Source organism: Nothobranchius furzeri, chromosome 3 (assembly GCF_043380555.1).
Source record: "Nothobranchius furzeri strain GRZ-AD chromosome 3, NfurGRZ-RIMD1, whole genome shotgun sequence".
Taxonomy (NCBI): domain Eukaryota; kingdom Metazoa; phylum Chordata; class Actinopteri; order Cyprinodontiformes; family Nothobranchiidae; genus Nothobranchius; species Nothobranchius furzeri.
The window spans coordinates 60320904-60348161 of NC_091743.1; the positions used below are offsets into that span (position 1 = coordinate 60320904).

General features: G+C 44.0%; 1 protein-coding gene across 2 annotated transcripts; it reads right to left on the reverse strand.

Moving 5' to 3' along the window:
* Positions 1 to 22: 22 nt before the first annotated feature.
* Positions 23 to 24518, reverse strand: cbfa2t2 (CBFA2/RUNX1 partner transcriptional co-repressor 2). 2 transcript variants are annotated; one of them, XM_015959204.3, is made up of 11 exons: positions 24344 to 24518; positions 10640 to 10798; positions 10220 to 10461; positions 10015 to 10104; positions 8415 to 8599; positions 8051 to 8304; positions 5718 to 5803; positions 4854 to 5046; positions 3913 to 3981; positions 3610 to 3800; positions 23 to 1565 (listed from the first exon to the last, which is right to left on the reverse strand). In XM_015959204.3, the coding sequence occupies exons 2-11, from the start codon at positions 10770 to 10772 to the stop codon at positions 1221 to 1223; spliced, it is 1788 nt and encodes a 595-aa protein (XP_015814690.3). In that variant the 5' UTR covers positions 10773 to 10798; positions 24344 to 24518; the 3' UTR covers positions 23 to 1220. The 2 variants fall into 2 exon arrangements, with proteins under 2 accessions (XP_015814690.3, XP_015814689.3); XM_015959203.3 differs by having other exon boundaries at positions 24061 to 24518.
* Between the last annotated feature and the right edge of the window lie 2740 nt (positions 24519 to 27258).

Below are 27258 nucleotides of genomic sequence, written 5' to 3' on the forward strand. Positions count from 1 at the left end.
ACAAAACAAAAGCGAAGGCCTCTTTGAAGTAAATCTACTTCTTTATTCTGTACTTCATGTCAAGATAAGCTTTTCATGTGACGTTATGCCTCATAACAAAAGAACACATTAAAAGAACAAATGGGAAGGAGGTGTGGCTCAAAATAAAGGGAATTTCTTAATCTTTTTTACAAAGTCAATCTTACAACAAGAACATCTCATAACAGCAGAGGATGAAGATAGATCAAAGTTCCTCACTAAACATGAACCTAACTGTGACAATAGAAAGATCTGTACACGTACAAATAAGGGTTTAGCTCCTGAGATTCTCTGTGGGACCGTCGCTGCTCCGTGCCCGCACCTGTGTGCTGGATCATTTATGACACGTTAAAACAGATACTAGTTATAGTAACACTGCTGATTTGTGAAAGAAACTGAAATCTGAACGTTTCCGTGTTTATTTCCACAAAACCACTGCCTCTCTGTTGTTTGAACACGTCGAAAGAACTCCCCGGATAAACTTCCTCTTTTCCACAAAGACACTTTTACAGGAAACGGAAAACTTTGGTGATGCAGAAACGGCTCGAACACTTCATTTTTAATATTGCTTTAACAAAAATAATCATATGCTTTTACAATATTTACTGACAGCACGACGTTTGACTCATTCACACACATGAAAATCCCACGACACGTTGGTGACCAAATGCTTATGTACAGGGAGATCTCCGTCAGGTGGTCTGCTGTTCCTAAAACAACAAAGATGGACGCTTCGGGGTCAGTTTACAGTTTACAACACTGCCTCCCTGTCCTAAAGTTCAACACAGCAAAGTGAGTGGCGCTGGTTTGTGGGAGTTTGACGCCATACTTTCAGAACTTTCTTTCTTTCTGCAGACGCAGATAAAACTGAGATCAATGACGAGTCTCATTCCAGCCCTCACAGATCCAGGATTTGGGCTTTTGGACGTCAAGCAACACGTTTCCATCTGTTATGGAGATCTGTTCATCCAATGGATGCTTACTAAACCAGTTCCCTTCGTTCTCTGCCAAAACCGGAGTCCCAGCTGATGTATCACTCAAAACAGTCTCCCATAATCTGTCTTTCATTATCTGCCAGAGTATGATGAAAAAATCTGTTATCCTAACTTAACCCACAAATAGCTTCCTCGTGCCGCTGATTCAACTCTTCCCCGTTAACAAAGAGGATAGATGACGTGTTAAGCTCTGAAATCATCCTCATTCTAATGTCCGTTGGTCTCGGGGGCCGAGGCGGGGGTGGATGGAGTGGAGGAGCGAGAGGCGACAGAAGCCTTCTCTCCGTTTGGACTGGAGACCGAAGGCGCGCTGTCGGGAGCTTTGACTCCGGCCACAACGATGGGAGACATTCCAGCCGCCGTCGCTGAAGTCATGGCAGCTACCCGGCTCGCGGTGATGGCAGACACCGGCTTGGGCTGAGCCTGAAGTCCAGGGCTGCAGATGAGGTGATGTCTTTCCCAGTCCTTGTGCTGGCAGAAGGACCCACAGTAGCGCGCAGCGTTGCAGCCGCTGCACGTCTCACTGGCTTTACGGCCACAGTTCCAGCAGCACTAAAGGAGAATAAAGAAAAAAAAGCTCTGTTTACAAGCTGCTGCACGATGACCTCAGAGTTTATGAACTCCTAGAACCTTTACAGGTGGAGTAGCTTTAGGTTAGGGGTTGTTTTTCTAGTGTATTTTTGCCATATTGCTTGACAGGCTACACAATACCAATAAATTGAACATTTTGTCAAAATAATACTTCTAATTTCCTCTGAAACGTGCAATCTTCGTAAAACCTCATCCGATTCTAATGATTGGATCATGATCCATCCATCAAACTGCCCTCTGACCACCCCTGCACCCTCTTCACATACCCCTCTTTTTGCACAGACCGCACATTCTTGGCATGGATCATTTTAACAGGAAGCGAAGCTTAGCTATGGTTACATAGCCTGAGCAGATGTAGCAGAGGGGGTTTCCAGTGTAATAACCCCAGTCCTCCATGCTAGGTCTCTGATTTAGGTCCCAGTGGCTTTTTCTCTTAAACCTTCAGCAGGGCAAGAGTCCAGAGGACTCCTGATCCACTCCAGACTATGACGGGTCCGTCAGAAGTCTGGAGGCTCTGTGGAAGTAACTCAGGTGTGTGATGAAGTATTATGGCAGAAAATGTGCCAACAATGGGTTGATACGGTAAGACAAAGTTACATTTTTATGGTGAACTGATGATATCCATTACGTTTGGCATTCTCCTGTATTTGGGGAGCGTGATTAAAAGGGGAGGAGCCAAGAGAAAGAGGGTTGGGCCTTTGAAATTTGTTTTATTAAGTAGATAAAAAGGTTTTTCCCAGAATAATCTACCCCACCTTTAAAATAATAAAACTATAAGATTTTCCTTTTATTCCTCCTCTGTAACGTTCAGGGGTCCTCAACTAAATTTGTTCAAAGGAGTTTTTTCTAGCAGACACCGTGAGGGCCAGATGCTCTTTTAAAATAAAGTTCACGTATTATTATTTCTTAATGTATTAGTTAATATTTAAAATGGTTTTCTTTTCCATCTAAAGTGTTTTGATTGTAGTTTTCGTTGTGTTTGGAGAACGTAAACAATTAATGGATATTTGGGACATGAATTTTGCTGCTAAACTTCAAAGTCCTCCAATTGACCCCCAAATTCCACTACCTCCGCTCCGCTCCGCCCCCGCCTTCCGCAGCCGCTCGCTTCCGAACTCAATTTTTACTGGTACCCGCTCTACAACGGCTCCGCTCCGGTGCGGAGACCTGAGGGGGGCAAACAAGCATGTGCGGGATTTTCGAGATCTTGCGATACAGTCCGAGCAATAAACGCGGAAGTTAGATCCAAACACCCGTTGTGTGGGAGAAGCATCGGCATGAGCTGTTTAATCTGCCCATCATTTGTGTTGAGAGATCAGCAGTGTTTGGATCAACAAAGTGTGACTACTTTGATAGTAGAAACTGTATTTATGGCTTATTTTTGTGCATTTAAACTTCAGTCGCCATTGATAGTTGTTAAAAGTTGTTAAACCTGTGCATATGAAACAAAAAGCGCCTTTTGTTTATCGATTTATTGTGAAAAACGGAAGTTGTGCTTGCTCCTTTTCCTGTTGGGCAGTTGTGATTTCTGTCCATTTACTGCGGAGGTGCTCCGGCGTCCGGCAAAAATAGGATCGATTCTATTTTTGCTGGACGCCGGAACAGAGGGCGCCGCACGGCGCCGCACTGCCGGAACACGGCCGCAGTAGTGAAATTGCTCTGATTGACCTCAATGGGACCGATTTTGCTCCGGCGTTCGTGTCGGAGCGGAGCGGAGGTAGTGGGATTTGGGGGTTAGGGGTGTTCGGGCCCAAAGGGTGGGGGTTGGGTGGTTGGAAAGGTCTGGATGTGGCCCGTGGGCCGCCAGTTGAGGTTCACTGATCTGTGTAGTCTAGAGTTGGTTTCAAATCGGATGTCTTATCCAAGAATTTCTTTTGTTTACCTTAGAAGAAGAAAATGGTTATTTAAGAAAAATCTGCTGGAAATAAGAAAACGAATAAAAATTTTAATTCCTGATCATTTTAATTGGCAGCCTTAAATGAACATTTGTCTTGTTCCTGCTCACCTCACTAGAATCCTCCTGCTCATTGATGACCATGATGGCATCTTCTTGAGCTTTCCTCTTGGCCTCGGCCAGAGTCTTCTCCATCTTCGCCCTCTCTGCTGCAATCATCTCAAAAGCCTTCTGCTCGGCCTCCGCCACCGCTTTCTGAACTTCGTCCATGGCCTGACGCTTCACTTCATTCACCGCCTCTTCTGCACAAGAGAGAAAACGCTAGCATTTAGCACTCTGCAGAAAACCTCAAAGCAGTTATTGTTGTGTCAAGGAAAACTGAACATTTTTGTTTATTAGCAGACATTTTCTCACCAGCTTTCCTCCAGATCTCATCTGTAACGTATGCCGAGCCTGGCCGTGGAGCAAAGTCACGCTGGGACTCTGTGGGAAAAAGCACAAACAGAGGGAATAAACACCTGCCAGGATAAAAAACAAGAATAGCTTTATGTTTGAAATAATTGTTGCCTTTCAGACCGGCAGCTCAATCAAAGTGGCAAAGAAAAGCCTCGCAGGTACGCGCAATTTATATTTCACCAACTTGTTCATTTTGTCACCGATGCAAACATGTCTGCACGTTTGAGATGTACGTAATTATTGGTTGTCGGATTCTTGGACTGATCCGACATCTGACAGCTTTGCAAAGGAATGTGTTTGGCTTGGAGGGAAGTGCAGACCAGCAAGATGTGTCAATATTCCGACTGTTCGCTCAGATTTCTCTCCCCACGTCTCGTTCTACTTCTGTGTCGCTTCTGGGCTTCGTCTTTCCAGCACTGCTGACTGGCCCCATTCCCTCATTTCCCCCATTTCTGTCTTCCCTTCCCTTCATTTACATTCCCTCGTTTCCAACAAGCCTTCATACACGCACCTACTGCCCGAGCCCAGGCAGGCAGGCTCTCCGGCTGTGGGCCCAGATGGTGCTCTGGCGAGTCAGCCAGCTCTGGGTCTCTGAGCCTGCAGGACGGCAGGACGGCCCTTCTGTGGCCGATATGGCGGAGGCCAGTCCTGGCACCTGTTTGTGACTATGGAGCAGCAGGGGGATGGCGAGGCTGGCATACAGCGAGAACACTGCCAGTACACAGCAGACTGGGGCACTAACTGTGTTAGGACTCTCTCAGTCAAGGATGTGTGACTTTATGGGTGCAGTTCTAGCATCGCCCACTAGATGAAGTCATGAGCAAGGCACAGGAGCCTCTCTTACAGCACAAGCTTTCAAATATTCATTTAAGTTATTTACGGTTTTAAATTTCTCCTACCCGACTCTGTGGAGAGGGGACTGTGAGTTTTGGAAAATGGAGCAGATCCCGAGCCTCCTTTGCGCGGGTCGTCCTGCTCACTTGAACGCCGTCTCCAGTAGTTCAGCTCCTCTCGATCCGCCTCCTGGCATCGCCTGAGCACGCTCACTGACCTCCGTGTTTTTTCCACCATGTCCACAATACAGTTTAACACCTACAGAATGAGACAGGGTTTTACTTTTAGACTTCATATAACTGTTAAATCCCAACTAAAGGTGATATTTTCATTAAAACAGCGACGAGCTAAGTAAAAGGTTAAAAAATTCTGAAGCAATAACATTTTAAACAAAAACTAAAATAACTATATTTTTCTGTATTGTTTCTCAAATTTGACGTAAATAAAAACGAATAAAGGAGCAATGCAAATCAGAGCTACAGGCTAAACTCTTCCAACGTTACCTTGGGGACCAATTTGGTGTGCCACCCCAAAGTTTTCACTGGCCCCCCATAAAGTTTTTCTGGGTGCACCACTGAACACATTTCCAGTCATTTACATTAATTTCACAATTTATCACACTATTTATTTATACATTTTCTTCTATGTATTTGAATGCAAAGAACAATTACGAAAAGCTAAACAAAGGTCTCTCGGGACTCTTTAAACAGTGTGTGAGGTAATTATTTAAGACTTCTACACATGAAAAGGCCAGAAGAGAATCTTTTTGAGGGACATAAAAAAGACAAATTCTTCACAGATTTACAACCCAAACCCTATAGATGTCTTTTTATCATTCATTTCAAGAAAATGAGATGTTATTGCTCAGATCCAGTCAAATAAATGACATTCCTCCTCTATCACAAACTGGTGCCTGTCTGCAGACTTACATGGTCCAGATGCCTCCATTCATCAGCCCACTCTCTGTCCGTCAGCCTGTGGTCCACCGGCTCCTCTCGGTAGCCCCCATTAGTGCCTGATTAAAACACATACACACACACAAGACAGACGGCAGGCCAGCGTGATTAACATTCCTTTGAACACAGAAGAAGCCACAAAGTGACAGTGAGTGACAGATTTGTTGTCTGTGAGTAAGCTGGGACTTTTACAGATGATAAAAAATAAACGTTTAGTTGGTTTTATTGAGAACAAATGTTAGAGCGCAAAATAAACACTGTGTAAACTTTGCTCAAGTGCCCTAATGACCTAAATAAAAGATGAAAAAATACTGACAGGAATGATGGGAAGTTGTTGCAGCCAAAAAAAAAAAAGAAAATCCAGAAGATGACTGGGTTATAAGCGACAAGAGGAATGAAAGGGAAAAGGGGAAACCTGTGATGCAAAGCAAACTCTCTGCACACATCTGGAGGTCAGCTGTCTCACACACACACACACACACACACACACACACACACACACACACACACACACACACACACACACACGCCTCCCATGGCAACTCCCCTCCTGGAGCTCACAACATTCCAGTAGAGAGACACTCAGGCTGAGTGGAGTGGCTCCACTTCTAAACACAACCAGGCGGCCTGACACTCAATGTGGATCACTGCCTCACACACACACACGCACGCACGCACGCACACACACACACACACACACGCACGCACGCACGCACACACACACACACACGCACGCACGCAGGCACGCACGCACGCACACACACACACACACACACACACCTGTCTGATTCTAATCACTGCAGAACTTAAGCAATGTCTAATGATACAATGAAGAAAGCTAATGGTTTGCAAAGATTGGGAAGTCAAAAACATCTTTTCACAATGTCCACAAACATAGACACTGCATCAAGAAACAAAAACACACACTTTCTCAACATCTTTCCTGTTTCTGGTTCTAATCAGCACTCATTAGTTCAAAGCGATGAGCATGGAGACTTTTGTGTGTGTGTGTGTGTTTTTTAAGTGGTGGCAGGCGGGTGGGAGGCTGTCAGACAGACTAAGGCCTCATAAACACAGCACCTCTACCCTGAACACATCGAGGTGTGTATGTTCCCGTGCATGTGTGTGTGTGCGTCTGTGAGCTACTGCTGTTTCCACTGAGTGCTGACAAGCCCCAAATGAAGAGCAGATCCACACCAGAGTAGAAGCAAGCCTCCCCGCCTGCCTGGACAGTATGGCTCTGTTTATACGCATATCTGGGCTCCAGAGATTAACCGAGCCCGGGCACACAAACACACAGACCACCCATTATCCAGAGTAGAACTTGTGTGTGTGTGTGTGTGTGTGTGTGTGTGTGTGTGTGTGTGTGTGTGTGTGTGTGTGTGTGTGTGTGTGTGTGTGTTTGTGTGTGTGTGCGGTTGATTGCATTGGTGCTACTGGTAAAAGTGTTTTTAGAATTTTCACAATTATACAAAGGTATGTTTTGTCAATTAATAGACTGTTTGTTTCTAAAAGCTTGGGGAAACGATTCAAAGGAACAAAAAGTACAAATGTAAATTAAAATGATTTCGATAAATAATTCCTCAGTTCAATAAAATAGTGATTTTATATTATTTTGAGGCTGTTGAATCTAAAGCAACAACATAGTTGTCTAAAATCACACAAGACAATGCATAAATGCATATTAGTGGTTGTTTAACTGGTAAATTCTCAGAACGGATGTGCATTCACATTCACTCGTTTCACTTCTATTCCTTTTCACTTACCTCTCATCATTAACTCATTCACTGCCATTGACGACTAAAGTCGTCATTTTAGATCCAACCGCTCACTGCCAATGACGACTGTCGTCATTGGCATTTTTGTACTGTTTGAGCATCAGAACGAGCCCCCGCGCTGAGAGAACTAACATCTCAGCCCTGAAGCCGATCTTCATCCGCATAAGTCACACGTCACATGATCAGGAAGCAACACATCCATGTATTAGGAGATCATTTTGGGCCGTTCCTGTAAAATAAGTGAAGCGCGAACCGGAAAAGCGATTCTTCCTGATGTAAGAGGTGAGTCTCCGCTTTGTTTTGGTTGTTTTGGCGTCGACATCATGCTAGCGCGCAACGTTCTGTGACTCCAGAGCAACTTGGATAAGACTAGAGATTGTTCTCATCTTTAACCTGACCACAAGATGTCACTATTAGCCACACCCTGCATCTTTAATCCCTATTTGGAGCTATGGTACTCTTCTCTGAAGCCATCCTTCTGTGAGGCTATTATCTCATTGCCTGCCTGCCTGTATGTTTAGCACCTACCAGGGAGTCTGGGCCTGTCCTTCAGCTCACGGATCTCCAGCGCACGCTGGCTGTGCTCTCGGTGCAAGATGTGTGGTGCTGCGATGTCATCCAGGGCGTAATGTTGCAAGGGCGGAGGTGTCGGGTGGAGCTGGGCAGCGAGAGGCAGCGGGTGAGCGGGGCTGTGTCGAGGAGCGGGGCTGATGGTGCAGATCCGTTTGGCCGCAGGCTCCAGGGCTGCTGGCGGGCGCTCGTGGAAACCATTCTCTTTGACTCTGAGCAGAAGAAGACAAATCCTAAATAAAGTCTGGATTTCTTTTTTTATTCTGCCATCTTATTCTAAATGTATGTGTAGACAAGAGTGGGTTTGGTGTGGCTGTTTAACCTGCTGGGGCTGTGCCTCTTGGTCCCCGGCTCAGGAGGCTCCATCAGCAGCTCCGACGAGTCTGGAGAAGAGGTGAGAGTGGTGCTGAGCAGGAGGTGCTCGTGTTGGGACAGGTACTGAGCTGGGGTCTGCTTGGCTGCACGTGCACAGTGGAGTAGCTCCCGTTGCAGCAGGGGAAGGTTTGCCTATTGATGAAGTCAAATAATATTTCTGCAGATTACTCGACTGATCCTAATACCAGAAACATGGCAGAAACTTCCACTGTGGACTTAGTTTGAATGTGGAGGGATGTCAAATTTACAAAAACAGTCCAGATTGGTGTGGGTCCCATAAATGTGGCTTAAGAGTTACAAAGTGAAGAAGAAAACTGGTTTTTAAACGGGGAGCTCCACTTGGGTCTGGGTGCTGTTCTGTGGCTTCCCTAATTCAAATTAAACAGCAGAGCTGCCACGGACGGCGGTTTCAAACGCAGCTCAAGCCCCTCACACAAAGTACGCACCATAGCACCAAGGCTCTAAAACTTTTCAAAACAAATGATGCACACTACTTCTCCGTCCTCCCCTCTATGTTTCGATATACATGTGTTCATATTTATCCGCGTCCGTCTGCCGAATCTTTCCATCTCGCTTTTGTTCCCTGCCTTTCCCTAATTAGGAACAGGCTCCAGTGTGTTTGCAATTACACCACTTCCTCGCCCCCTTCTGCTCCCTCTCCACGAGCAACCAAATAAATACCCGTCCCCTTCTCGTTTTATGTCTGACCTCATCCTATGAGAGAGCGCTTTAAACTGTTGTTTAAAGATTCTGTAAAACGACACCCCGCTCCCATCGAATCCAATCTTTATTCTGTGGCTTACTCCCCATACTCCCATCTCCCATGATCCTTTGCATGTCCCTCTCTCTCCCTGGGGCCCCCAGCTAGCAGACACGTGTGATGTGTGTCAGTTGAGCGCAGGGCTCTCTGGGGTTCAGCGGAGCGGAAACTCCATCGGCGGTGCCTCGGAAGCTGAATGCTCTTTAAAAAAAAGGGACAGCGGCTACATATGGCGCGCGGGAAACCATAAAAAGAGAAGGGAACACTTTATAGACATGTTTCACACTTCCGAGTTCCCAGTTTTTCCTTCTCCCCTCCTCGTTTCCTCTTCCTCACAAAAGTCTGTCCCACGTCTTCCTTATTCTCCAAGATTTAGAGTTAAGCTGAGGGGGAGAGCGCGCTCGTGTCATAAATAAGTAGAAATAGGTGAACAGAGGATTCTTGTCTTGAGCCTCAGACACAGATGGAGGGGCTCCAAAGGTAAGTAAGAAGTAAAGAGTGGAAAAAGAGATTCAGTGTTTAAAGAACAGCGGCTCAACTCAGGGAAGATTTATGGGCTTCTTTAGCGAGGGGTGCTCCTAAAAAGTATGTCGTTGCAGACTCCTCTGGTACAAAGGAACTGTTTAACACACACTCGTCTGCAGCTTAACAAGCTGGAAGGAAAAAAATCATCCGTTTTTTATTTTATTTAAACCATTAATTAGAAATCAGATCAGAAAACTGCAGAAGCACTTGTTAAAACCACCCAGCGGTCTGGATCCTATCCCCGAGGGAAAGGTAGACCTACCTTTAGAAAAGGAATAACAAAAGGTCGCAGGGGGAAGTTGGTGGCTTCCTGGAGTCGTGAGTGAAACTCCTCTATGGTAACTGTAGAATTCTAGTAGATGAGAGACAAAAAAATGAATGAAAATTTGAATTTCTACAAACTTGTCTTCTTCTTTTTCCCTGTTTTGCAAAAAATAAATAAATAAAAATACATCAAAGAACTTTACCACAAGAGCCAGCACAAGGCTTCTGACACTGTCTCCAATCTCTGGAGAGATGTCGTTGCCAAACTGCTGCAGCGTGGTCAGGAAACGCTTCAGCTTGCTCAGCTGGCGAGCTCCACAGGTGGCCGGCAGCTGTTGATTAGCTAGTGATGAGGAAGAGGAGGAGGATGGTCCATTGCTGTAGCGCTGTGGCGGAGAGGGCACTGCGTTCAGGGTTGGTGGGGAATGATGATTCCCATTGGTCACTGGGGAGGAGAGGGCAGGTAAAGAAGGCTGAAATTAGGAGTCCATGTTCTCAGCTTTGGTGGGTAAACATATGCCTCGTTCAATAAAGAAACCAGTAACAAAAAGCTGTTTTAGGGTATAAATATGAAAATCTGTTTAGCAAAATGGACAAAAATGGAGATATTTAAATGGTCTTACACGCTGTGGTGGAAAATGAGGCCGGTCGAGGGCCACTGGGGTTAACGGAGGGCAGGGGTGGCATAGTGGAGCTGGTGCTGCTGCTGGGGGCCGATCTGGAATGAGTCTTAGCATCCACAGGCGAACCGGGCATGGCAGGGCTCTTCTTCTCTCTACTGTCTGCAGAGAAGAGAACGAGAACAAGGTCAGTCATGGGTCAGAAACCTTTAAAAAAGTGGTGTCCTCCAGGCTACGCAGAGGATGTGAATTCAAATGTGTTTCAGTCTTGTTCACAGACATTTAATGGTGGTTTTATTTTTTTCTAAAACAAAATATTTTCTTACACTGCAAAACAGCACTACTTGAATAACAGGTAAATATTCAGATGACTATTCTTAAATTTGCCACGTACCTTTCCACTAGACACAATTATTGTTCATTTAGTTTTCCTAACATCGACCTGTATGCATCAAATGCAGTTGGTATTCATAAGGATTATGATTCATTTGCATTTACTGTTTCTTCATTGTGTCTAGTTTAAAGGCACAAGCCAGTTAAGCATACTTGATAATCCTCCGTACACACACACACACACACACACACACGTTTTGATGGAGACATTTTCCTTTTATACTTCTCTGTTGGTCTATCAGGTGTGTGTTTAAGACGTGATTCTCCACCAGGACAGCAGAGGGTGTAGCACTGTTCTAGGGTATCCTCCCAGCATCACAGTCACATCTCTAGTGTGTTTACGTATTTCAGAGACTTTTAACACGGACAAATATGTCCTCCACCTCTCTATTCAGTCACCACCTCTAAACTCACATTTCCTGACACAAATAAAGAGTTTATTGTGTATCTTTGTACTCCTTCAGTTGTGGGTACATAACTTTTTCCACGAGACCTTCTTTAACCTGTCTGTCGCTCCATATGTTCGGTTCTCGTTTTATTTTGTTTTTAGGGGGAACAGCGTTTCTGTTGATGAACTTAAAGGAAGCTGTGTCCTGACCAATCACAGGCTTGCGGTCTCTGCTAACGAATAGCTCTACTCTGCCTGTCCTTGCAACGATTGGATGATGGTGTTTGTGTGTCTCCGTACCGACACAGACGACGAAGAAAACTAGCCTTTAGATTAATATGCTAGTTTGAACTATTCCAGACAAGCAACTTTTGCTTACCCCGTTGGGTTGTTTTTACTCACAACATGAAAAGTTGACCATATTTAAGAATATTTACCTTATTTCAAGTAGTGCTGTTTTTGCAGCGAAATGTCTGTAAAAACAAGACGTTTTTTCACTTTCTTGAAAGTCAATTTGTGTCAGTGTGCTAAACTGAACTCATAAGACCACGTCTTACCTTGAGAAGTCATTAATGAAGATCGATTTTTAATCAAAGCACAAATAAGAAAGCAAAAAGACTGGTTTAACTCATCAACTTGTTAGAGTAAATTAATGCAAAAAGTTGGGCTCTTCAGCAAAAGAGAATAAAAGTGTCCCCCGCCACCCCCGTCTTCTCTACTTCACATCATACGACACATACTGCCTTGGCACCAAGCGCCCTGCCCCCCCCCACCCCCCACCCCCACCCACCCATCAAAGAACCAGATGTCTAAAGTTTAGCCCCTCACTCTCACCCATTCAGATCAATAACAGAAGAAATGCTGAAGAAGTCTATTGTGTGGGAGTAGAATGCCCCCTCATTCAGACCCCCAGTAAAGGGGTGGGGGGGGGGGGGGGGGCAAAGAAAGGAATGAGACACAGAGACAGAAAGGGACGGACCTATTTCACGCTTTACTAACAAGATCGCCGAAGCTTTTGAATGTTAAACCCAACTTCTCAATATGCTATTGATGTTGAATGAGACCACCAGATAAGGGGTTTGGACAAAGTGCCATGGGGGGGCAATGAGGGATCAGAAGCTGCCTTTGTGTCCCGAAGACCCATGAAGGCTGGGTCCTGTCTCCATTTAGAGTTGATCAGACTTTTCTAACTGCTTCAAGAGTTGACGATTAATAGACGAGCATGCTCTCCTGGGTCGAGGGTCAGGGGCGAGCGGCTTATAAGACGCGGTTTCACGGTTTTAGAACTTCAGCTTCAATGGAACGCTTCATATCTTTTTCAGACCTATGAACTCTTCGTGGCCCTGAGCTATAAGGCTCAGAAAGGCTTGAACTGAAATGTTTATCAATGCGTAATCCAAAATGCACTCTATCAAAAAGGCTATTGGATGAATAAATCATTATTTACAACCAAAGTGTATAAAAAAGTATAAATAAGGGCATCAAATAAAAAATTGAGTCAAAGCGAACAGCGAGGCTGTAAAGTTGCTGCAGTCCTGTCGTCACTCAGAGCTTCATTTGCCTTTTGTGTCCTATCCACACTCTCTCGAGTCTGCCCTACGCAACTCATCTGTCAAGTCCACAACTCATTATACATCTCCCTCTCTCCCTCTCTCTCTCTCTCTCCCTCTCTCTCTCTCTCTCAACCGCTTTTCCTTTGCCTCCATCCCTGCCATTCTTTCTCAACCCTCTGGTCTGCCTGCCATCGCTCCACCTGTTCACCAACTCAGGGGGCAGGAAGCAGAAATCTCTGCAGACTTCGACTGCCATACCCAGCACACACACACATGACCTGCCAGCGCACCGCAGGAAGCAGCCTGCGGCACACACACACACTGGTTCCAAAGATCCCCACACTCCATCCGTATGGCCAGGAAATTAGACTGACATCTCAATAACAGAATCAACGGGGCATATGGCCTTAGAGTCAACACTGTTACCATGTAAACAATTCTATACACACACACACACTCAAGAGTTTGGATTTAGGCATTCGGTTTGCCCTCAAATGAATTAACAAGCTCTTTGTTGACACTTTTGCACGTCTACATAAAATAACACATTAGTACAGTCAAATAAATAGTGACCCTCATAAATACCAACTGCGTTTGACTGACGCGTACACGTCAAAGTCAAAATGAATGACGACAATTACTTAGCGCATGACCCATTTCGGCAGGGAACGAGGAAATTAGGTTGCAGCTGCGTTTCGCACAATCTTAAGATGGTGGTGGAGTCTGTTGTTAGTCGTGCCAGAGGTAACGGCCGAAACAGGAGACATCAGGTGTGAGTGCGTGTGTATTGCTGACAGTCCGCAGAGAATTGCCTCTGCTTATCAATTAGACAGCACACATAGCTGGATGACTTCATCTGGCTTGTGAGCACCTGAGTCCATCAGATATAGTCACAGGATGTTCAGGGGAGGCAGCTATCACTGCAACCACAAAACACACACACACACACACACACACACACACACACACGCACACACACACAGTGGTCTAATGTTAACTCAGGTGAATATTGGCTTAAAGGAGAATGCGGGCTGTTTGGGCTAAATGCCACCTGTCATACTCGCTGTAATGGAACAAAGGAAAGGTACACAAAGCTCCAAACCACACACTTTTGGGACAATAAAAATATGGTGATTATGTACAGACATCACTTTAAAGTAAAGATACACACTTAAGTAAAGTTGTCACCATGGACAAAGATTTGCACATTCTCCTACCGCACTTTCCTGCTCGTCTTTTGTACGTCTTCTCATAAATATAAACGCATCTGTTTGCTTTCTAGAACAGCTGCTATTGGAGGGATGGAAAACTAAAACGCTTCTATGGTGATGGCTGTTGCTAGCCAGGTGTCCCTTGTTTGTTCAGCTTCAGGTGACGCTCGTCTGCATTAAAACATTCAGCTGGCTTTAATTGGCTTTGCTTCTGCAGGTGATGATTCAAAATGAGGCGAAAACATCGAGATGAGGACAGGAAGGGGAGAGAAAGTGATCAATTCTGATCAGCGACGGCAGAAACCCAATGACCCACTGGAATCAGAAAAACTTTAATCTGTTTAACGTGAACGGCGAGGCTGACTTACTGTGTGTTGATGGACATCTATAACACACAATGTGATGCACGTTTTCTGTGTTGGGGTCATCTAGCTCTTAAACTCTTATTTTGAAACTCGGATTCTGGCAGCTGTGAGGCATTCGGTTGGCCTGATGTGCACTCGGCTATCTCTGTCCTGTCACACAGATGAGGTGAGAGGCGATACAACACAGGCGCGGCTAGTTTATCAAAGAGGGTAAACAGAAATCATGGCCTGTGGAATGGAACGAGACTACAGAACTTGGTGTTGGCCCTCTACAGACACGTACACAGGCCCAACTGGGTTAATTAAATTTGTTGTGGAAATGCTGTAAATTGCCTTGAATATTTAAATGTTTTGGGCAAAAATGCAATTTCTTCCTCTCTTTATATCCCAATGAAAGAATGGAAGCAAGCGAACAAATTGTCATAAAACCAGGTACGAAAGCAAAGTTTGTTATAAAAATATTAGTAATCAAGGCTTAAATTTAAATCACTGTGACAACCAGCAGTATACAATATGGAGTATTTTAGCTGTTTCCATGCTCCAACATATCTCATTCGATGGCTGAATCATTTCTTCAGTTTGTTTTCAAAACTACAAAAACTTTAACCACTGACTGATTCCAACCAGGTGTGTTGAGGAGAAACATCTAAAACCTGCAGGCTGGTGATCCCGAGGACCAGGGTTGGATATTGGTCTATTAAAGTCAATATCCTCACCATGTTTGGACCAAAAAGTACAATTAATATAATCAGTCACCTAATGTAAAAACAAAAATAAAAAATTAAGTAATAGCAACAGCAATCAATTTGAACATTATCCAGGCTTTCGGTTCCCCTTCTGTACCATATGGATCTAATCGGCCAGGAGCAAGCCAGCTGGGACCTCCAACAGTCACCTGTGGGGGGAAGTGTGTGTGTGTGTGTGGGGGGGGGGGGGGGGGGGGGGGTATAAGGGACTCCTCCTCCAGGCCAAGACAGCCCCAGCTCACATAAACACAGAAATACACATCTTTTCCTTTTGCCGTCGATGGAGGTGGGGTGGGGGTGGGGGGGTGGGGGGGATAAGAGTCTGCCCACAAGGCAGCTGAATGCGAGCGAGTGGAGACAATGGCTGCACCTGGTCCCTGTCCGTCCACACACACAGCCACAATACAGCACACATCTGTTCCTCTACCCTGCACTCCCTCCTGACCTCCACACACACACACACACACACACACACACACACACACGCAAAACGCAGAGATGAACTCAGCAACCGACCCAACCACATCCATTTAAATGAATCACAACACTGCAATGCTCACTTGCGAAGTCTGTTGTGTTCTCAAGGATAAACAACAGGTTCAATGACTTTGTGTTAAAACGTTTCTGAAAGTGTTCTTGGCTCTTAAGCTACTGCTCTCTTGTGAACTATGCCTTCAACTGTTGCTACACTGACAATGAAGATTTCAGCTAATGGCTCACAAAATGCAATAATGCTTAAACTTGGTTCAACAAACTACTTAAAGAAAATGCTGCTTCAAACTATAAGTTAGAATAATGCATGTCCTTCAATTTAGGGGCGCCTGGGCTGGAGAAGTGGTGTGTGTGTGTGTGTGTGGTGGGGGGTGGGGGGGAACTGAGCAGTAAAGATAGAGGAAGGGAGGGAATAACAAGGAGAAAATACAGTTTTCATTTGGTTTCATCAGAAAGACAAGTCTGGTTGTCAGATTCAGAGCCAGGCTGTTTTTCTTGGCTCTCATTACCACCTTCCAGCTCTGTAGACTACATATTTGGATAAAACCCAATGTCAACACTCTGCTCCTCACTCTGCTGGGACGGGAAGTGATGGGGAGGTGGCAGGGTTGACAGTAAGGGCGAAAGTAAGACAGAGACATGCATACACAGCGATCCAAACCAAAGGAATGAATAACTTAAAGAAGAGCTGAAAACATGTGAGGGTTTCCATGTGAAAAAGAAATATTCCTGAGATAAATTCCTCACATGTCCCCGTGACAGAGTAATGGTGGGAGAAGCCCTTGCATAACCCCCTCTGTCAGTGAGATGATTACAAAAACACTGCAGTAATCCAGCAGGCCACATAGTGCAAAAAGAAACCATGGATGGAAATGTACTTAGTGGCAAACAGAAAAAGAAAACGAAAGAGGGGGACGGCGAGGCAGACAGACGGTGTCCATAAAACTAAGAATGAGCAGTAAAAAAGAGGTACAGTGATGTGATGCTGGAGGGAGAGAGGGGTTTGGCAGATGCTGGACTCTGAAACGGGACGGAGTCCACGTTTATATGAGGTCAAGCCACGGGAAGAACAACTGGAGGGGATCTGAAAATACTAACTTTAAAAATTCTCTAAGAAATTTACAGGTTAGTAACTTTAGAGCTGTATTACCAAGACTGGAGCATACAAGCTTTACAAGAATTACACTTTCTCTTTAGATTTACTTTCTGCACACTTCTTTTGACCGCCGTTCCAAGCTCTGATATGCGTTAGTGTGATTTTGTTGTATAGAGTTGCCGCCCCAATCCAACCAGGACTTGGATTTATCATTGATTAGTAGCAAATGACAATTAAATTATGAATGACCTGCAATTAACATGCATTCACCCATTCACACACACATTCACATGCTGGTGGTGATGAGCTACAATGTAGCCACAGCGGCCCTGGGGCACACTCACAGAGCAGAGGGTGCTGTAGACAAGCACCGCCGACCACCACCAGCAGTTAAGCACGGTGGTGTCTTAATTCCCTGCAGCGAGCTGGGATCGACCCTGCAACCCTCCAATTATTAAATAACCTCCTAAGCTACAGCTGCCCAGTTATCCTGAACGTAACATTCCAGTAAAAATCTGTAAACAGCACTCGTATACACACCTATTAGGGCTGGGAAATATGGCCTAAATTCAATATCACGATATATTGAGGATTTCACCTCGATAACGATAAATGGACGATAACTACAGGTATGCGCAGGAACAAAAGTTGTCCACTAGATGTGGCTGTCACATGTATTACATTGAGTCACATTTTTTTCACGACTCAAGGTGGTACAGCTTCTTAAAGGGACATGAATATTGCCAACCTACACACATCTTTTCATTTTTTTTTACTATCAAATGTATTGACATGGGAAAAATTATCTCGATAAGACTCTTAAAATTCGATAACGATAAATTTTTGATTTATTGCCCAGCCCTAGCACCTATAGAATTTCTCATCAATCAAATCAAATGTCAATCATTTCAGAACCTCAGCAGTTCCCTGCTTTCCATGGATTACCTAAATATTTGGTTGAAACCATCCTCACTTCCCATAACTTAGGCCTTGTCCACATGAAACACCATTTTTCTAAACCGATCATCTTATTTGTTGTTTGCGGGGATATTCTTGTAAACATAACAATGCCAAATTACAAACAATAACACCAGAAATGCTGTAGTGTCTATGCCAGGCCAGTATGTGGCACTGTGACACTTCTAGGAAAACACAACCGCTGTTGTGTTTCTCCCTTGTATAAGTTAGAACGTAGAGCTGGTTTATCAGCAAACAAAACGCTGCTAACGTGGGGCATGAACGGTAAACACAAGAAGTCCTTGAGGATAAAATACAAAGACTTCTTGATGTCTCTCGTTTTGTGTGAGGGGCTTGAGATAGTGGAAGTTTTTGAAGTTTGTCCTTTGGCTGTCTGAATAAAAGTGCAAGGGTGGGTTTTCAAAAAAAAAAAAAGTTCCATAAACACATTTGTCTTGTGGATAAGAGTTAGCCTGGAAATCTAGAAAAACAGCAGCTGAAGCAACATTATTTTTGCTCTGCATGTCGGTCCGGCCACGCTCCACTGGAACCTCTGCAGGCTGGACCAGTCTGGTGTGGATGATGCCAAACACAGCGCTCTATCAGTTTGGTGGGCGAGATGAAGCGATGGAGCAGAACAACAAAGATGGCAGCAGTTTGTTTGAAACAGCTTTGTGGTCAACTTTGGACTTTGTACTCTTGGGCTTTCTTTGAGTCAAGAGCAAACAGAAGCACGTAAGTCCTTTATTTAGAAAAAGGACATATTTGTGTTTTCTTTGACAGACATTTGTAGCGGTGAGTGCGTCACTTTGTTCATTATCCAATAGCATGACAAGACAGTTTGAAAGACAACCGTAGATCCTGCCCCACAACTGAGCTCTGTCTATGTGTCGTGGCCATACTACACTCAAAAATATAAACACAACACCTTTGTTTCTGCTCCGATTTTTCATGAGATGGACTTAAAGATATAAAATTCATTCCAGATACACAATATTACCATTTATCTCAAACAGTGTTCACAAATCAGTCTAAATGTGTGATACTGAGCACCTGTGCTTTGCTGAGATAATCCATCCCACCTCACAGGTGTGCCACATCAAGATGCTGATCTGACATCATGAGTAGTGCACAGGCCTTATACTGCCCACAATAAAAGGCCACCCTGGAATGTGCAGTTTTTTTGCTTTATTGGGGGTCTGGGGACTCAGAACCGGTCAGTATCTGGTGTGACCACTATTTGCCTCATGCAGTGCAACGCATCTTCTTCCCATAGAGTTTATCAGATTGTCAATTGTGGCATGTGGAATGTTGGTCCACTCCTCTTCAATGGCTGTGCAAAGTTGTTAGATATTAGTGGGAACTGGTACACGCTGTCGTATACGCCGGTCAAGCACATCCCAAACATGCTAAACGGGTGACATGTCCGGTGAGTATGCTGGCCATGCAAGAACTGGGACATTTTCAGCTTCCAAGAATTGTGTACAGATCCTTGCAACATGGGGCCGTGCATTATCTTGCTGAAACATGAGATGATGTTCATGGATGTACGGCACAACAATGGGCCTCAGGATCTCATCACGGTATCTCTGTGCATTCAAAATGCCATCAATAAAATGCACCTGTGTTCTTCGTCCATTTTAGATGCCTGCCCATACCATAACCCCACCACCACCATGGGCCACTCGATCCACAACATTGACATCAGCAAAGCACTCACCCACATGACGCCACACACGCTGTCTGCCATCTGCCCTGAACAATGTAAACCGAGATTCATCCGTGAAGAGAACACCTCTCCAATGTGCCAGACGCCATCGAATGTGAGCATTTGCCCACTCAAGTTTGTTACGGTGATGAGCTGGGGTCAGGTCAAGACCCCGATGAGGATGACGAGTATGCAGTTGAGCTTCCCTGAGACGGTTTCTGACAGTTTGTGCAGAAATTGTTTTTTTTATGCAAACCAATTGTTTCAGCAGCTGTCTGAGTGGCTGGTCTCAGACAATCTTGGAGGTGAACCTGCTGGATGTGGAGGTCCTGGGCTGGTGTGGTTACACGTCATCTGTGGTTGTGAGGCCGGTTGACTGTACTGCCATATTCTCTGAAACACCTTTGGAGACGGCTTATGGTAGAGAAATGAAGATTCAATGCACGAGCAACAAATCTGGTTGACATTCCTGCTGTCAGCATACCATTTGCACGCTCCCTCAATCCTTGTGGCATCTGTGGCATTTTGCTGTGAGACAAAACTGCACATTCCAGGGTGGCCTTTTATTGTGGGCAGTATAAGGTACACCTGTGCACTACTCATGATGTCGGATCAGCATCTTGATGTGGCACACCTGTGAGGTGGGATGGATTATCTCAGCAAAGTAGAAGTGCTCACTATCACGCATTTAGACTGATTTGTGATCAATGTTGGAGAGAAATGGTAATATTGTGTATCTGGAATGAATTTTAGATCTTTAAGTCCATCTCATGAAAAATCGGAGCAGAAACAAAGGTGTTGTATTTATATTTTTGTTGAGTGTATATTCAGATATATAGGTATAGGTGATGGCTTCCAATCTTATAGCATCTGCAGCAAAAACACAACCACATAATCTCCCATTATGTGTGAGGGGCTTGTCATAGTGGGTTAGATTAGAAGTGGAACAATGGCACCACCATTTTTTAAGTTTGTGCTTTGGCTGCAGGGGTGGTTTTTCCAAAAATGTCATTTTAAAGTTCCTAAAAGAAAATGTCTTGTGGACAGGTGTCTGAAAGCATTAAACATAGCAGGTTCCCATGCAGAGATAATCTAAATTTAACTTCAGCATTGATCATTATTTTCCCGATGACACTTGATGGCCAAAAAAATGGGTGAAATACAAAGTGAAGACTTTAGGCATTACACACAAAGTAACAGATCTCCTCCAACACCACTTGGGGTTATACATCAGTGTTTTTCTCTACAGGATTAAGACGAGTCTACTGCTTTTTATGAATCCAGACAACAAACTCAAACGTCTGTTGTGCAAAATACCGTTTTTCTCAAGTCCGTACTAATGCACACACTGAAACACACAATCTATGAGTTAGTAAATGACTGTAGTCTATAAAACAAGGCTGGGTCATAAAAAACAAAGCTAATGTATATTAGACCAGGTGTTTCCAGATTTAATATCCTGATCAACTGGGCTCAGGTCCAACCAGATGTTCCTATCACCGAGAGGCATGCTGGAAACATCTGCTCTGCCATTCCGATCTCTCCCCAAGTAGAAAGTTGGATCGACAGCTACGCTACCCGTATACTGACTTTGTTAAAATACATTTCAATTTATTTGATGTATTTTTGGTACTTAAACGTTTCTAGGAAAAATAAAGAAAACAACTTTTCAAAGACGTATTTTTGCAAAACATTGTCCAAATGGAAGCAAATCACCAAGCACATAACAAAGGATTTCCAACAAAGAAATGATTGGAATTCGTCACCCTCTAGTTTTGGTGATGCTATGAATCAAAGCGAACCGTAGCAGTGGGTATGGTTCACAGAGAACATAAACAAAGCTGTGGGCGAGCTTAGAGCCAAGCTGTATGGACGAACAGAGCTCAACAAATGCTGAGAGAGACAGATAAGTGAAACAAAGAGGCCAGCTGTGCTCAAAACAATGTGGGGAACGAGACACAGACTGCTGCTGAGGATGAGTGTGTTTGTGTTGTGTGTTAAGGTGTTATCACTGTATACTGTTGGGAGTTGTCTGCAAGTATGCACAGTGTGGTGTTTCTTTGTGTGCATGGAATACACAAGGCCTTGCAAAAATGAAGTGACTGTTGATTCAACATACAACAAAAGTCGGCGTGTCTCTGTAGTCAGTTTAAGGCGTCACTCCAAATCAAGAAAACTTCTGTTTTGCCTCCAAGCTTTACAAAGTCGCCGGAGGAAAAGGGGTTAAAAGCAAAAGAGAAATAAACGACTGTGGCAGAGATTTCTTGTCCACCCACACACCTCACAACTCGGTATTTATATTTTTTGGTCCTCTTGGGTATTAACTGTAGCCTTTGGGTTTTGGACAGAAACATAAGAATTTCCTTTAAAGCATCCTGTTGCGCAAAGTCCCAGAGAAAAAATATGATTTTTTTTTTATTTGGCATTTTTCACACTTCATTTGATAATACCACAGAGAATTATAATCATGGTTTTAACACTGAAATTGTAAGAAGTGGTATAGGTGATAATGCCAAACAGGAAAATAATTTTCCATGCTAATAAGTGCTTATAAATTCCTAAAGGACGCCTCTCTACAACGGGAAATTGACAGCTTGAGGTGGTTTTAGCAAGTGTAGCTACTGGTCTCAGGTCACACCAGACCAGTACACAAAAGTCTTCTCTTTGGGTCACTGAACAACTCTTTCAAGCTAGCAAAGGGTCAGTAAACCAGTGACTCATGCACTTAGCACAAAGCAGGAGGCTATAAAGTCAACTGGGAAGAGGGATGAGGGGCGTGCAGGTGCTGATTGACTCCCACACACCTCTGTATTCTCACTAACGCAGAGATGTATCCACCCAACCAGGAAATGTTTGCAATAATGAACCAATTATTAAGTGAGTGGATCCTGTTCAAAACAATGCTTTCATGCATTTTGTGTACAAACTTAAATGCATGCACGCGAATTCAAATGAGCAACCTCTGACAAAACCCCCCAGGCTAGATACTGCTGCCCTTGCTGCTGGAACTAATAGAGCACTTCCTGCAGCAAACTCTACAAGCAGCTGCTCTGTTCTGTACGCATACATGATGAAACAAGGCGGGGGCGTATCTGTAATGAATTCTTCAGAGGAAAGTGCACAAAGGTCACCGTGATCCGATTTATTTCAACACTTCCAGCGCACAGAAACTCACAGCTGGGGTTGACTTTTGAAAAATGAAAATAAGGTGCAGAAAGCAAGAAGACAAGCAACCTTGTAGTCTCAGCAGACACAGTGTCTCTGAGACACCTGGTGCACACATGGCACACATTCAGTTCCTCACACTTATCAAGTGAATGATAAGAAACTTCAAAGCCAGACAAGTCCAGTGCTAAAAATATAATTTGTGAATAAAATCAACTGGAATGCCTTCTGTATGAATGCACTTTCAGGCTCACACAGATCCAGCAGAGAGCCTGTTGTCAGAGTGTGACACAGTCCAGAAGACCAGACAGGGGTCTCTGCTTTGAGACTGTGCAGCCGACAGTTAGCCTCTCCTATCTCCCTGATGGCCTGGCCTGACGCTGACCAGGTCATTCTGTCTTTTCTCTGGCCATGTCTTTCTCGCACATCTACTCTCTTCACATCATCTCCATCACCTTGTGCTAAAAAAAACTAAAAGAGGCTTTCCCCCTGCATCCATCTATAGATGAGCAACAAGAAGAAAAATTAAGCAGTGATGAAACAGAGGTTTCCTGTTAAAGTCAGGCTTCAACAGTTAGACGCAGCATGAAAGTCAGACACAGCAGTTTCCATCCTCTTCCCATATGTCTGGGTTACTGTACAACAGATGCACATGTCTTCTTTACCTACTTTATTCTGCTCTGCTTCTCATGTGGAAACACTGATTACTTGTTCAGTAAACTGCAGCAGAGGGAGAAAAGTCCATCTATTTATCAGGCTGTTAATACATAATAATAATAATAATAATAATAATAATAACAATAATAATAATAATAATTATTATTATTATTATTATTATTATTATTATTATTATTATGTTTATTCAGCAGCTTTCATCTCCAAATATGAATTTCATGGGGAGATGCAGATGCAATTGATACAGATAAGAAGTACTATCATAAAATGAATTAAATAAAATCCAGGAAAGAACCACATGAACCACATAGCTCTTTACCCAGTGGATGCCTAGGTTTCTAAAGCCAATTAAAATCTATTTGAACTTGCACCAGTTAGAATCTTTGGACATTTGGCCGAGAGTTTTCCGCGCACACGTTAAGAAGGCATCCCTTCTACCTGAGCTGACAAGGATGAAGAGATAAAGAGGAGAGGATGAAGCTCCATCTGTACAGTAACAGAGCAGCTCTGGGGATTAGGATGAAACAAACAAACACACACTGTTTCACAGACCACACACACACACACACACACACACGCACGCACGCACGCGCGCGCGTTCACTCCTTTCATAAACTAACTCAAATGGGAGCTTAAGCCCTGAAACAAGCCCAGATTGGACCCAGATGCTCTCACCTCCTCTCTAGTAGAGTCCCCTCTTGTGTCCTGGGAGAAAGTCAGCTGCAGTGGCCGAGTTTGATTTCTTTATCCTCTGCTTTTTGTTCCTTTTCGGTGACTCCACGCCTTCATATGTCAGGCATGTGTTTGCATTCCCACATATGGGAGCTCCAGTGTGGCGAAGGCCAAAGCCAGAGACACAGATGGTACCCAGATGGAGACGGATAACCGAGCAGACCGCTGCTCCCCACACACACATACACACACACACACACACACACACACACAAACACACTCTTACTTTCCTCCTCCTGTCTTCTTCGCTGATTGTGACTCGTCTCAAGTTCAGCTCTATCCGTGTCTATGTCCGTGACTGTCTGCCTTCCGTCTAGTTTCTCCTGTTGCTGTCCGTACGTCCTCTCTCATGTTAGCTCTCTCCGGCTCTGATCTCTCCTCCTCCGAACTCTGCTTTTCAACTCAGGCTCCTCCTCCGTTTTCCCACACGCTGACTCCGCCTCCGTGCCCCTGCAACGTCATGGTCCCTTCGCCCTACGTTCCGCCCACTCCGTTCGCTCCAACCATGCCCTTCTGCTGACTGGCCCTTTTCAACCTGCATTCATCGGGCAATGGACCCTGCAATTAACTTAACTAATTGCTTTGGCACCTAAAGACTAAACAGGAGGCTGTGCCAAGGGAGACAATCCTAAGTGTGTGCATCTGCATCTGTGAGTAACACCCCGCCACCCTCATGGAGGGATTGTTGACTGTCTTTTATTTTCATTTTATCAACCAACCTCTCCTTTATTCTGCTCTCCACGTCCACTCTCGTATCCCCCAAACTTAAATCACCATCTGATTTATGCCCAGTCTTGAGCAAAAGTGGGCGAGACAATGCAGGTCAAAGAACGGGCAGCTTACACACACATAAATCCTGGTCCTTAATTCACCTCAAGGATGCACTTAGGGTGTGTGTTTGTGTGTGACCGTGATAAATCGATTCTAAACACGAGGGAAATAAACAAGTTAAGAGATTGTAATCAACATGTGATCCAGTTGGAAGACAAAACAGAAACTTTTATATCCAAATGCAAAAAAAGATGCACACTCGTGCGAATAAGCTTTTAAAGTTAAAGTCCCATCAGTCATCATCACACACTGGTGAAATTGCACCTCTGCATTTGACCCATCCCCATGCGGATCAGTGAGCTGCAATTGTGGCTGCACTCAGGAACTATTTGGTGGATTAACCCCCAATGCAACCCCTTAAAGCTGAGTGTCAAGCAAGGAGGCATTGGGTCCCATTTTTAAAGTCTCTGGTATGACCCAACTGGGATGTGAAGCCCGATGTCCCAGTCCCAGGGCAGGCACTCTACAGCTAGGCCAAAGGCCACTGTGTCTTATGAAAACGCTGTGGTGGCATGACGAGGAGAGAATTTTACAGCTTTCATGCCACCAAGCTTGGCAGTAATCTTACCGCAACGGCGGACCTGAGAATCAAAATTACACCTTGGTGCAACAGATAGTGATGTCAAGATCACATGTGGAATGTCCGCCAATCCCCGGCCAGCAACTATATAATAAACATGGTTGACTTTTGTAAACAGATTAGCAGAGATAGTAAACTGGAGTAATGCAGAGCTCCAGGAGCTACTCTTCGTTAGAGCTGAAGCTCAGATCACCAAACAGCACGGCTTCAATCGCAAAACTAAGAAACACGCCATCTCTCTCGCTCTTAAATCCAGGCTTAAAACACATTTATTTAAAATTGCCTACTCTGTGTAAAGACTCCTGTGTTTTCCAGTTTTTTTTTAATTTAGTTGTTTCATTATAGTTGTTAATTTAATAGTTTCATTGGGTCTTTTTAGTGTAGTTTCACTGGACCTTCATTACTTTTGGTTGTTGTATTCTGGTTGTATTAATTTCTTGGTTTTATTGTGTCATATTGTTACTTTTACTATGAATTTCAATTGTACGTCGACCTTGGGGGTTTGAAATTTAAAAATAAACAAACTATTCCTTTAATGACAACAGTTAAAGCTCATAGTCAGAAAGTTGTGTAGTAAAAATCTACATTAGACCTGTAATTCATCAGTAACGACCTCTGTCCCCTTTCCCTCCCATCTAGTAAACTAGCTCTATTCAGGGTGCATCTGGTCAATCAGCAGGCTCAGAGGCAGGGCCAGGTGGTTGACAAGGAAGGGGGTGAAAAAAAACTACAGAAGGTCCGATCGTTCGCCTCTTTGTAAAGTGGAGGCTGACATTCTGTTATAAGCTAGTTAATTAGCTGGGAAGTGAGCTGTTGATTTCACCAGTAGACCTGTTCATAGAACATGTGATGAGTGGAGTATCTTTGGTTGGTCATGATCTTCATCTGTATTACCACCAAGAACATCTTCAAACTGCTGATTTTATTTTTAAAAAGAAAGAACGTTTGGAATGCCGCCTTTTGGCCATCATACACAGCTGACTGACAGCTCTCACGGAGATTGGATGATTTAATCACTTCTATCTAAGAAATGTGAAAACAATGGCCGCTATAAGCTTTACTGAAACAAATTTAGGTGCTGCCCTCTCCGTGAACAGGACGTGGTCTTGGTTAAATGGCAAAAAAAATCCCATATAATTTGTCAAGGTGCTGAATCTTAACGCTGACTTTACTGCTGCATGTTCATAGATCTTCTTATGTGCTCATCTAAAGATGATTATTTGAAATAAGACACATTAAAGCTACAATAGCAAATTAGCAAAACAAGCTAGCTTAAAAGGATTTTTTATTATGCCTCTTAATAACATTCTGGCAGAGTATAGCTAAATGTCTTTTGGAGATTAATTACAACCCGAAAACAATTAATGAAGGTGTTTTCCCACATATGCAGCATCAGCCAATAACATGGCTTCATCTGAAACTAAAGAATCAACCAGCTGGTTGTCTGTCTCACTGAACCGCTGCACTTCCACATGTACCAGGGTCCTCTACTGGTGTGTGAAGTTCTCTATTCAATAATATTAGAGAAGGAGAAACAGCTGGCTGCTACCACTTCAATTTTAGGTCAAACTACCAAAGTCCCAAAAGGAAAACACTATTTGAAGTCACAGACAACAAAAGATGTTTGGATGTAGAAAAATGTGACTGGTGTTGAGCGCTATCTCGTTTACATTGGTAATGCAGGTTCCAGTATCCGGCGGACATAGCCTAGGGATGATATCTGACAGGAG

Coding starts and splice junctions, on each gene's coding strand:
- cbfa2t2 (XM_015959204.3), bottom strand. CDS start 10,772: ATGCCCGGTTCGCCTGTGGATGCTAAGACTCATTCCAGATCGGCCCCC. Junction 10,462..10,639: donor CTCATTTTCCACCACAGCGT/GTAAGACCATTT, acceptor TCTCCTCCCCAG/TGACCAATGGGAATCATCAT. Junction 10,105..10,219: donor GCCTTGTGCTGGCTCTTGTG/GTAAAGTTCTTT, acceptor CTCATCTACTAG/AATTCTACAGTTACCATAGA.